The sequence below is a fragment of the Pygoscelis adeliae genome, unplaced genomic scaffold (assembly GCF_000699105.1).
Source record: "Pygoscelis adeliae isolate BGI_AS28 unplaced genomic scaffold, ASM69910v1 Scaffold57, whole genome shotgun sequence".
Classification (NCBI taxonomy): Eukaryota; Metazoa; Chordata; class Aves; order Sphenisciformes; family Spheniscidae; genus Pygoscelis; species Pygoscelis adeliae.
The window spans coordinates 15,800,711-15,813,909 of record NW_008825615.1 but is presented as its reverse complement, the minus strand read 5'-3'; the positions used below and the strand labels follow the sequence as shown (position 1 = coordinate 15,813,909).

The 13,199-nt window shown below is 37.7% G+C and overlaps 1 protein-coding gene across 1 annotated transcript in view; it reads left to right on the top strand.

Moving 5' to 3' along the window:
* Positions 1-13,199, top strand: part of AGPAT5 (1-acylglycerol-3-phosphate O-acyltransferase 5) — a 69,274-nt gene that overhangs the window by 41,511 nt on the left and 14,564 nt on the right. Inside the window, exon 10 of the mRNA XM_009333259.1 lies at positions 9,037-9,198. Within this exon, the coding sequence (XP_009331534.1) occupies positions 9,037-9,198 (162 nt within the window). The remainder of the gene's footprint in view (positions 1-9,036; positions 9,199-13,199) is intronic.

The following is a 13,199-nucleotide window of genomic DNA, read 5'->3' as shown; positions in this document are numbered from 1 at the left end:
GCTCCTTCAGGGACATAAGAATTGCCCACACTGAATCAGGGCAGTGTTCTAAGTTGACATTATAGCTCCAATTACAGTTGTTACTCAATATAAAGAATGTTTTGCATAGAGGTTGTTGTGCCTTAGAAGAGAAAGTCTTCCATCACTTCATTTTTAATTACTGTTAGTACTACCATGGCTTTTTGGTTTTGTTCCTCTCTCACCTTCCCATCTCACCCTTCCGTGGTTGAACTTCATTCTGTAGTCGCTTTGATTGTTGGCGTCGTCTCTATAACCACAGATGGAATTACTTCATCTTTGGAAAGGCTTGCAAAAAAGGGTCCCAAGCTTTTTCATTTTTTCTCACATCATATGCACAATACACGTAAACTTTTAAGTCCAACAGTTCAGTGAACATGTTTCCTGGTTTTGTTTTTTCCTGTTGACCAAAAGTGAAATAATTCACTCTGAAGGTAAACAAAGAATAACAAATAGGTCTGGTAAATTCATTCTGTGACACACTGAAATGAATTCACAAGTCTGTGAATCAGCCTGTTGATATCATCAAGCTATTAAGTATTGTTAGCTCTTGTCCAAAAGGATATATGCTTTTCTTCTTCTCCTTGGGAAGAATGGAATTTGTTTGCGTGTATGAGCAGGAGAACTTAAGTCATAATGTATTTATTCATCGCTTCAGTTTCCTGTCGGAAATGAAAGTCAAATGTTTCATTTAGGTTGGTGATTCTTTGAGAGCTCAGAGGGGGTGTTTGATAGGGTTTTTTTTCCTCTCTCCTCCTTTTTCAGGGAAAAGAAAGGGCTCTTATCGTTATTGTTATTTTAATAAACCTCTTAATTATATCTCTACAATCTGCAAAACAGTAAAACACTGCTTTTGTGCTTTCAGAGCATCTGTTCGTTTCTTCTAGTGCTTTTCTCTCCGGTATTAGTCTGCTTTTATTTTGTAAGGGTTACTCCTTTTAAAAACTCTCGAGACAAATATTTATTAAATAAGAAGCATCTCCAATTCTAGTGCAGAATCCTCTTGATCTGCTTTACCCCACTGCTAAATTCTTTTGTTGTTGGTCCCTCCTCAACTTTTTAAACTGAGAGAATTGGAAGCAGTCTGCACGGGACCCTGCTCCCCTGCATGTTCATGCAAAGATTGATACACACTTGACTTAGAGCATCCCTCGTACAAGCACGCTGAGAAGCAGGGATGGCTGACACTGAAAGCTGCGTACCAAACTATTTTGACAGCTAAGAGCCACAAGGCACGTACTAGTACATCGGGGAGCTGTGAGGATGGGGAACTCCGCATGGCCGCCGGCAGGAGATGACGGCGACTCCCCGGGGTCGCTCCACGGCGCTGTGCAGTGGTGCTGGCCCCAGCTTGCGGCTTCCATCCGGCAGCCCCAGTGCCACCATGATCCTGGCTGCTGGCCACGTGCTGGGGCTGCTGTGACCAAACGCCTCGCCAGTCGGTCGTGTGTAGATTGAGTGGTGGCCACGCTCCTTGCCAGCATGCGAGGGCTGTTATGTGACACTGCTGAGGTGAACTAAAAACGCACAATTGCATGCTTGTCTAAAAGATCCCGGAGGCTTCTTATTTCCTACAGTTTTAGGAAAGGTAGTAATGCCCAGTAGTTCTGCCAGTCAGAGGAATGAGGACGTACTGCAACTTACAGTTTAAAATTTGCATTTCATTCCTCGTGGGGGTATAAAGAAGTCTGATAATTTAGTCTTGTCATCTTAGTATATTTGTTACGGAGCACAGTGCTTCAGTGTTGGCTTTACAGACATGTAGGGGAATTTTTTTTTTGTTTTATACCTTGAAATGTAAGCTTTATAATGATTTTTTTCCTACATTTTTGCACAATTTTATGTTGAGAAAATAGTGCAAGTGTAATATTGGAAAAAGTGGTTTAATTAAGAAGAATTAAACTTCAAATTGATGTTAGGACCAGAGATATTGTACCCAAATAACAAAGCTATTCCTAGAGCACAAGCATAACTCATGTTTATCATGCTGTCTGAAATACTGTTTTTGACATAAGTGTGTATATATGTTTTAATAGTTTTGCAGAGTATGAAAAGGTTTTGTGGGATTTGTGCTTACTTTTACTCTCCATGGGCAGGATTCTGTTCTAGAGAAGGTTCATTGGTTTAAGCAGAATTAGTGGGCTGAACTTAATTACCTGGTCTTCGTGTGACCAGCTGATGATCTTCATCTCATATCTTGATGTTCTTTTTAAGTGAACACCAGTTTTGGACACAGTTACTGCCTCTTCACAATTGGTCCTAGGACCAGTTCACCAAAAAGGGATTTTTAAAAAAAAAAAAAAGCTTAGGTTGACATCCAAAGGAATATTTTGATATTGCTGGTTTCAACTATTATGTCTTTCCTCATTGATATGAATATATAAATAAATCTTATCTGTCTATGAATAGGATAGAAGGATATCAAACAGCAAAAGAATTTAAAGGTGATTGAGGTTGCCCTTGAAAGACAGGCAACTTTTTTAAATACTGATAATACATCGTGTTACAGTTTGTTCTGCCATAGGACTTGCGTTCTACACAAAATCTTGACTCCTAGCAAGAGCAGATGGTTTTCTTCTGTCTGAAACACAGGCAAATCAAACACACAGCGTAGATCCAATAGATCTGGCTATATCTGGGTATGAGTAAGTTGAGATTGAAGGCTATAAAGCACAGAGAAACTTCTAGGGAAGGAGTAGGACCGTGTACTTTCGTACTATTTTTAGAAATAAATAAAGGATATTATACAGTAAAAAATTAAATCCATGGACTCATCTTTCAAATTTGTCATTAACTGCCTTGCCAAGTTCAAGTTGAATGTACTGCCAGGTTTTTGTTTATTAAAACCAAAGAATGCCAAAAACTTCTAGTGGTAAAATTGATAAAATTAGGGCATTAATATTCATAGTTTTCATGTTGGAGACTGACACATGCATATCAGCCTTCAGCACTGATGATTTGACACAGCAAAACTCTGTTCTAATTAATTTGAACTCTATTGTAAGTTCTGTCCACGATTGTATTCAATGAGATACAGAAAGTTGCTTACTTCCAGGAATACTGGTTTTATGGTGATGAACTGAGAATGTTGTTATCTAAGGGTAATGCTAGTACCCTCAGAAACTGAAGATTACTCATTCTACACGTTTTACAAGTGGCAGAAAATTCCAGTCAGATCAGATTCTTACCCAGGATAGAACAGGAAGCATTTTAAACTCAAAATACATTTGTTTGAATGCATTGGGGAAGGAAAAATGTGCTTCCCGAAGTTTAAAAACAAAAGCAAAAATTACCTCTCTAAACTGTTCGGTTATTTGTGGTAGGATTAATGCAGGAGTTATTCATAGAACAAGTTAAATTCTGTGGAGTTGAGAAAATTAATCCAGTATTTATCTTTGTTGGCCAAAATAGCAATATTTGCTGGGGTTTCACAGCCACAGCAAACCACTTAAGCAGTGTTGCCAGAATACCAGATGAAGACATGTGTCAGGTTTTCTTGTTTCTGCTGGAGGCAAATGAAACTCACCACTTCCAAGCCGATGGGGATATGTGCCATGTAGCTGGATTTGAACCTGATACACCTAGTTGTCCCCTCCTGATGGAAAGGAGGTGGCTGTGTGACGTGATTCCAGCAATTGCTAACAGGACGGCGCTCTCTTTCTCTGTGTTTCAGTATAGTTGGTGACTCATGTTTCTAATGGGACATCTTGTAAGATTCTCATAATCAAATTAAATATTTATTCCTCTGCTTTCCCAAAGATCTAAGAATGTGACAGCATGTGCTTTGCCCCCTTGACTCCTGAGCTTTTGCCTTCCAACTTCCAATATTTAAGTATATAGTCAGTAGTCTTAGCTTAGAGTTCGTTTTAGTTTTCCATTGTATGGGAGTAGTCAGCTAACATGATTCCCGTCTTCAAAATCTGATGCATTCATTCAGTTGACTTACACATTGGTGACCCCTTTTAGGCTCCGATCTATTAGTTCAGGCACCTTAAAAGTGCAGCAATTCTTCCACACTAGTTAGTGGGCTTGAGTTGCTGAGTCCAGGGAATTACAATATGTAGGTGGCACTCATATTTTCATAGGAATTTAACTCTAATCTTGTCATAATCTTAGAAGTGGTAATTTTTATTTTATGTATTTATTTCAAACTGTAAACTTTTTAAGGTTCGGTCTTTTTAATGGTACTGGACTATAGAACAAAATTTCTATAAAACCCACAAAAGACACGTTGATGATTTTTTTGTACCAGCTTCTGGTATAAAATTTATTCCATTTATATATTCCCAAAATACATATGTATGGATTTCTGATCATTTTCTAGTAGTTAGACCTCTATAATGTTCCAAACAACCACAAATTTCTCAGGTTTAGTAGAATATGAATGTTTTCTAAATGTTAAGAAATGGCATTTTAAAAATTTGAAAATAAATGGGAATAATCCAAAGCCCTCCTACTCCTAATGTTACTAACTCTGAAAAGTCAAAGAGAAAGGGGTAAGAAGCTTGTTAAATTTAACTTGGCTTGCTTTTGCTGAATGAAGACAAAACAATCTTCCCTGGTGAAAGGCATTTATGGAATTTTGTATTAATGTTTGACTTCTAACAAAGGTCATTTAATCAAGCAAACATTTCAGGTATTCATTTGTTATCTCCCTTGTTGTTATGCAGAAAAGTTGCAAATGTAAATGTTTTTTAATGCTAAGTTTATCTTGACTAGCATCATGCTTTCTGCTAAGATGTTTGTACGTGCAGGATATGCTTATCTCAAAATTGCTTTTACAGGTCATGTAAAAAAGAGGTATTTCAACTGAGGTAATAGAAAATGTTTCCCTTCCAGATCTTGGCATTGGTTTTAGATTGTATTTTAAAGCAATCTGAAGTATTTAATATCCATAACTTACTTGGAACTGTCTCTAAAGAAAATCGCTTTTGGTGATATTTTTTCCACACACTTTCATGTAAGCAAGCTTGATGTAAAAGTGCACAGTGATATGTGGAAAGGAGAATATAATTTTAAAAAAAGAGGGAGGGGGTACCTTGAGTAGCATTTGAGAGATGTACCATTAGGATGAAGAAAGGATTTCTGTTATTAAAAGTCATCCTTAGGAAATGAAGTTTAGGAAAGCAAGAAGCTACTACATACTCTTCTTGAGGGGATTACTTGCATTTCTTGTACTTTAGTTCATGGTAACAGAAAACACTTTTTACAAGAGCATGCAATTTTTTAATATTGCCGTCAGCTGAGTCCTATTTATGTAAGTCAATGGAATACAAGCATACAAATGGATGAGCTCTCCCACCATATGTCATTTTGTAAGTCTGACACTGGACTCTGGTTTCAATAAGTAAGGCTTCGATCACTGGGGGCATTCCAGAAGGCTGGTGGGAACTCAGTGTTGGGTGAGCGCTTGGGACAGTAACTGCAAAGCTTTCAGTCTAATATCACTCCTGCACACACATACACATGAAAAAGGAAAAAAAAGGAGAGAAAGATCTAATTGGTATTGAAATTAATTAATTGTTTTTCACCCTGCTTTCAGTTTTTGTATTACTGTCAAGTAACATGGTTTTATAGGGGGAAAAAACCCTCAAACTAATTCTGACATCTACTTTCAGTGAGCACATAACTTTTGTTGATGAAATGTGGTAATGCAAGTGTAATACATATAGGGTATTCTTAATTTAGAGCTGGTTTTTTAATTGCTTTCATTTAAAAATGTGGTGTGTGCACATGTCAGGGATACAAATATGACTAGTGGAGTCCAAGTCTGAAAGTGTAGATGGCCTGCCTGCACTGAACAGCTCTGTGAGTTTTTGGCCTGGATGAAGGGAAGAGGAAGAGAGATCTTCTCCATTGAGTTGTACTCAGCTATTATATATGTAACTTCACCCTGAGAGGTTAGATAAATGGTGTTTTGTTTGGTGTTTTTTATTCTTTTGTGATTAGATGAAAAATTCAATTCTATAGATGTTACTGATTTGGACCTTTGTACTTCCCAAACTAAAACCTTACTTTATTTTGTTCAGTTTTCTTGCAGACTTTCTGAAGTAATTCTGCATCTTACTATAGTCTAGTAAATGGATGATATTTGAAGTACCATTGCTCACCATATTTCTTCAGATTTTCACATTATTTTCATAATTTTTCTTTACGTCTATCATTTAAAAGTTAGCTAACATCGAAGAGCAAAGCTATAACATTTTAAGATAGAGTATTACGTATTAGACATCTAGTTCATTTTCTTTGGCATTTAAAATAAAATCTCATGACCTCAAATACTTTGACAGAGAGTCCTAACTTAGTATTGCACAACATTAAAAACAGTTTAAGCTCAGTGTGTTTTGTGAATTAGGTGCAGGCAGCTTGCCAAGGTAACTATACTGTAACTACTTGGGTTTAAATTCTGTTATGTTGATTTTAGCAAAGATCATCAAGTAATTGCAAGAATCTGTGGTTAATGTTTTTTATAAAAAGGATTCTTTAAAAGGATGTGCTGAACTCCTGTTGTTGCTGCATGTTTGTCATGCACTGGAGTGTTTCTGAATAATGGATTATGGACTTTATTGATTTTAATTAGATGCATACTCATTTTAAAAAGGAACCTTCAAGAGTTCACTCGTACTTACTCCACAACATGGAGTAAGAGGGGCTTATTCTACAGTTGCACTTCACAGATTGTCACTGACCATCTTCATCACCAAATCTGGCCATGGATTCAAAAAACTCATCAATTAGTAGTTCTAGATACCTAAATTAATTTGTCTAGAGGATTCAGTTCTCACTGAAGCCTGTTTTCCCTTTTTCTTCCTCACAGTAACAGTTTGGTTATGGGGAAGATGAGTTGGGCAGGAAAGGAATGACAGTGTTTTTAGGATACGTTGGGAATTTGGATCGACAAGAGTTGTGATGAGTGGAATGTCCACACTAATATTGTTGCTGACACAACACTGGAATATTCAGTGCTTCATTTACAGAGTAAACATTTGGAAACATAACATAATTAGCTGTTTGATGTAACAGTTCACAAGCTAAGAAAACACTACCACCATGTTATGCTTCAAAATATTTACATGATCCATATAACATTTTGCATAGACAGTTATCGCTATTGCCAGTAAAGCTTAGAACAATGACTTCAGAAGGAGTGCTAGTAAATAACCTTTTATCTCTGTGTTCAGACAAGGAGATTCTTAGCAAATATTAAGAAATCAAGGCAATTATTTATACTGAAATTTTCAACTATAAGAATGTTAGAGCAGTTTAGAAACTAGCATTATCTTACAGCGTTCAATAGATATTTTCATAATTTTAGATCCAAGTATGCTTTGCCCAACAAGAGAGAGAAGTTCAGTACAAAAGCAGGACGTAATATAATATCTTTTGAATTGATTTTGCAAGCAGAGAGATACCAAAAGCAACACCACAATACTTTGGTTTAGAAAAATTTCTGCTTCATCAGGAACCAGTAGCACCAATGGATGGTCCTTTCAAAATGGACTGAAGAGTAAGCCAATGAAAAATAAGGCCAGAAAGGAATAATTGCGATTTTATTCTGATACTTCTCTTTGAGAAAGATACATATCTTATAGCAAAATAGTGAAAATTTTTGCATAATATACTTTTCTTTCCTAGAAGCACTTTCAAGTAAGTGTGGAAGAGCTGTGTTTAGATCATGAAGAGGTTTTGGGGTTTTTTTTGTTTGTTTGTTCTCATTTTGAAAGTCATTGTATATTAAAATTCTGGAAATAGAATAAAGTTTATACTTTCAAGCCCAGTGTATTTGTATGTTCTTAAGTATGCTCTAGGTGGAAGTGGTCAGCTGAAGCAAACATGGATATGAAATACTGTTGTTAAGACTTGCAGAGTGCTCTTAAACCTGACATTCTTGTGTCCTTGACATACCCATCTCTTGTGTCTTGGCCTGGATGGTTAAGGACAACAGTTGATTTCTGTGACTATGGTTTTGTTAGTAGCCAAGTCAATTGTAATATGTTGTTCGCTGGGAAACAGAGAAGGTTTCCTCCTTGCTGTCGGTTGTCGGTGCTGTATTTTCCCCCTCCCTGCTTAGATTTCTGCTGGGATGGTGAGTTAAATTGGCCGCTGGGAGGTGGGTGCCAGAGCAATACAAGGTTAGCAGCAGGAACAAGTGCGCAGAAGAGAGCGGTAAAGGAAACAACTGCAAGGATAAAGTGGAATGTCCCATTTTCTGTCGCAGCAAGTCATTGCAGTGGGCTGAAGCTGTCTTGAGTCTAACTGCTTTCCCCTGTTCTTCCCCAAAGTGAACACCCTCAGAGTAACCGTATCTAACATGCCAGAATGTGCCATTAGGAGAAGGAAGCAAAAGCAGGGAAAGCTAGAATCTATAGTAGACAATAACAAAACATATTGAAATTTCTGATAGCATGGTAGCTTTGGAGCAATGTAGCATCCTGTTTAAGCGTGTGTAGTTTAAGACAACCACTTTTTTGTTACCATCCATGGGGCAGTATTAGGATTCAGGATGTTGACAAAATTGGTTTGTCCTTCGGAATGAAAATGCCAGATGAGCGTTAGGCGTGGTTAAAATTATCTGTGCTTATGCCTCACCTACCAAATCTGTTTCTGATACAGAATTTCAGGTGGCAATGTCCTGTGCGTTTAGTATTTCTCAGTTAATTTGCTCTTTTTTTACCTCAGTGGGACAAATAGTAAAGAGAAGTGCTGTTTCATCGCTTATGAGCCACATTAAAACCATCACTGCTTCTAGAGCAGGAGCTGTAAAAAGGACTCTTTTGTTGAGCAGCCTTTTTGTCATTAATATCCTTTAGGATTTCTGTTTCATCTTCTACATGTGCTCGGTAGAGCATATGCAGTGTGCACATGCGCACGCTCTCTCTCTCAACTGAGAATTGAGACTAAAAATAGACCCTTTGTGATTTTGAGTGGGGGTTCTGGAGTTCCTGGGCATGATGTTTCTTTTGTGAATGTAGTCCAGTTTACTTTCAGACACTGTAATTATTTTTTTCCCCCCTCTAGGACTTGCTATATTAAAGCATGTGCTAACGCCACGCGTGAAGGCAACTCATGTAGCCATTGACACAATGAAAGACTATCTGGATGCAGTGTATGATGTGACTGTAGCTTATGAAGGTACTGTGGACCACAAAGGGCAAAGAAAACTGGCACCATCTATGACAGGTGAGTTGATGTATATTAGATGTGCTACAGCCATATGCTTGTTAATATATAGAATCAACTTCAGGTGCTTCGTAACGCTCTGATGATAATCTCCACAGTGCTTCAGCCATCTTAGCATACCGTGGTAGGGCATTGTTCATCAGTGACTAAGCTTTACAATAGTTACCTGTGACATTGCTGCCCTCCCCTTCCCTATTCCACGCAGAGAATATTTCTGTAGTCAAATTCTGCACACAAGTGCTCTTTGGAGTTAAAATGAACTTGGGGCCATAGGTAGCAGGTGCCATTTACCTTCATGTTTCTTCTAGCACTGGGATTTGGCGTCATCGTAAATTCTCTCTCTCTCTTTCACTCTGCTGTGCTACATATGTGTACATGTGATCTAATTGCTGAAATGCATGTATTTTTAAAGGGAAAATGTGTATAATAGCATTTTACTAGCAATTTTTCAAATTGCTACACATACCCAGTAACCTTACAAACATTTAACAGCATTTTATGCAAGTGGGCTTCACTTGCTGTAGTATTTTAAACCACCTACAGCACCTTAAGAGAATGCTGTAAATTAGTTGTATGTTCCTTGAGTAATCTAACCAGAAAATAAGTTCTGGGGTTTCTGTTGGGGAAAACTCTGGGACAGAGAGCTTCAGGGCTTGCTGTTTTTCGATTGTGCTTGGTGGTGGATTGATTGGGTTGGAGGGGGGGGAGGTGGTTTGTTTTTTTTTTTAAGTAATTCATTTACCTGCACTGTTACTGGAGAGCCAGAAGTCATCTTTCTTTCCAATTGTAGTTGACATGTTACTCAGCCATATCTGTGCCCGACTGTCTGTTGCTAGCTGGCTCAAAGTGGTACTTCTGAGTCTTTCGCACTATTGATATCAAGTGGGAAAAAAAGCCACAGTAGTTCCACAGAGCTGTTCAGACTTTTGGGCAAGGGATCAGTGTTGGCTGAGGGACCTGCAGGGAACTTCTTAGCTAACTCCCTGCTCCTCAGCTGGCCCGGTGTCACTGGGACGTGTTCCTTCTGCTGCTAAAAATAGTTTGTAGTGTGGCTGTTTCCATGTCACTTCATTAGCAGGTGTAACTCCTTGAGGTGGTGTAAAGTTCACATGAACTCCTTCCAGGTGCTAGTTGCTGAGAAGTTCTGGGATTGTCTATTTTTACATTTTCACCCTGTTAAAAAATTATTCTGGATAGGTGAGCAACAAAACTGTTAACACTGTGTATTAACTCAACACTTGTGTTGTACTGTAAGGTCTTAGGATGGTTTTATTTTATGTACGTTTTGTTCCCAACAGGCATTTCTTATGGCTAAATATCAAAAGTGCGTTTTATGATTTAATGTTTTTTATTTATAATTTTCTTTTGAACTTGATTTTACAGATTTTATTATTTAAAGCTTTTAATTTTTATTTTATTTTTTTAAATACCTTATGACCCTCTTACAGACTCCTTTGAAGACTGGGCAGCCTCCCTCTTGTCCTGTCACCCAAGCCTTTTCAAGACCCCCTTCAAAACAAATAGGATTGTTTCCCCTTCCCTGCAGCATATTTTGTTTCATGACTTAATTATTAGGCAGTTTCAACCATTCTCATGCTGGACTTCTCACTGCCTGATGGTTAATTAAACTATTAAAATGTCATTACCTAATGATAAGATGGCAAATGTTCAAATTCCTTATAAGACCTCTTCACCTATTGAACCTTCCAGTTTGCATGAAGCATGATATAATTATGGAAAGGGAACCAACAAACTGAATTTCCCTGTTGGTTGTTTCTTGTGTCCGGTGTCAAGTGGTAATCAGATGGTTTGGGGTGGCTACTCCACATCCAGCCTTTTGGAGACTCCACAGCAGGCAGTCCAGGCATATCTTTCAGCCACCCTTACTGTTAGGGCTGGTGTAATTACTGTCTCAGCCTTGGGTAAAAATAAAGGCAGTAACACAGAATGAAGTGCAGCCAACCAGTTGTTACCCATTACAGAGTAGATAAATGAAATATCCATCCAGGGCATTCCACGCTATTGTGGCAGTCACATGTATTCCATATAATATAAATTATGTACATTAAGGACACTTTATAAATTACAGTGTGGAACGTAGCTGTCATTCTTTTAGGCCCTCCAGACACAAAGTGGAAGAAAAACAATTTCTGTTCTAAGAGGTCAAGATCATTTCGCCATTTGTTATGCAGAAGTCCAACAATTGGTCTGTTCAGGAATATGATATAACAAGAATTGAATTGCACGTTGTTATGCATTTGAGATTTTTTAGCATTATTGCTCTTTTACAGTACTAAAATGAGTTATAAAGTGTCATTTTCATGTGTGCATTTCATATGAACATTTCATATTTTTGTCAGTGCTGAATGAGAATTTTGTTTTTCATTCTCATCGGAATAAAATGGCAGTACAATCCTGGTAATTTTTAAAAGATAAGGTTGACGTGTCTTTTTCAATCTAGCAACTCTGATTGAAATTTATTGCATGGAAAACAAACTTCTGATAAACACAACTTTACTCGAGGACTGTATTTCCCATAGTATGACATTTCCCATGTGAATGAAATCTGAATTCCACACAGACATAATGTGTTTCTTGAAATGCATTTTACTTTCAGTTCTATAAATCTCAATTCCTCAGAAGAGCCTGTGCCACTTCTGGAAAAACCCATACTTACCCAGGGATATGGTCAGCTCTTGGCTGTTGTGTTCAGTAGTAAACAGAGCAGGTTAAAAGCAACATTTTAATGACTGTGAGTAGTACTACCATGCTTTATCTGAGAAACTGTGTTAGTAAACTGTAAATGGGAAAAAAATTCTGAAGAAAAAATTAATTGCATTTTAAATTTTGTAATATAGTGTAAATAGTCTTTCTTAGCAAAGTAATAGTAATCAGTGTAAATAGTCTTTCTTAGCAAAATTGGATTTTTTTTTTTTCAGTCCAGCCAGCATAAATATCATAATGTTGACTTGCTCAACAGGATTAAAACAAAACATAGTATACTAGCAACTGGAAAATAGACATTCACCATCCTTTCTGCATTAGTGCTTTGAGAAGAGCAGTGAATGCCAGGCACACCTGATAGCATGGTACCTTTTTAGAGCAGGCAAATTATTATAGTATATCCTTTCAAATGTGTTGAACTTTTTGTCACTATTTATGCATTTTAATGTTTTGTTGGCACTTTCCAGCTGCAAGTTGTTTGTTTTAGAAGACATCAAATTTGATTAGTCTTAGGTAGGGATTAAGATTAGATTAGCTTTAGACAGGGATGTTGCTTTCCGCTATTGGTTCACATCCAGTTGTGACCAATGGATGCAGGTTTTTTCCTACCATTTAGTCATTATTCATTCCTTTTCATTCCAACAAGTTTGGATCTTGGTACGTTTCCAGTGGAAGCTTGTCTTGCACATGGCAGCCTTTCCAAAGAATAGCGATTTCCCACAGATTTCTCCCCTCTCACTGCTAAAGATGATTTGTCCAGATCATTAATGACAGAACGTGATGGTCCTGCTTAGGGAGGACCATGCTGCTAGACAGTGTTTATTTGTGATCATTGGAATAAGATTGTGGTCAGTGGAATAAGATGCAAATAATCATATGGGCACTGCAGCACAGCTGAAGTGTATCTCAGGTGCTGAATTCTAGAAGAACTATTTAGAAGGGAAAAGGAGAGGGAGAAACTTGTGCTGGATTTGTTGATATTGTTTTACTACACTGTCATGAAGTAAAAAGTAGAAATAAGCTTGGGAAGAAAGAATGAGTACCTAGTTTTCCCCCTTTTGAATGAATGTCCTCAGTGTTCACATGCAGCTTTCCCCCTTTTGAATGAATGTCCTCAGTGTTCACATGCAGCTTTGCCTGGTGTTAAGGGGCAGCTCTCGTGGGACGTGGGAACTGTTGTCATTCTTGCACCTGAAAGACCATTATGTACACATCTACATCTTTATTATTCTGCCTGAAGGCTTTAACATAACCAGATGGTATTTATCTGGCCATTG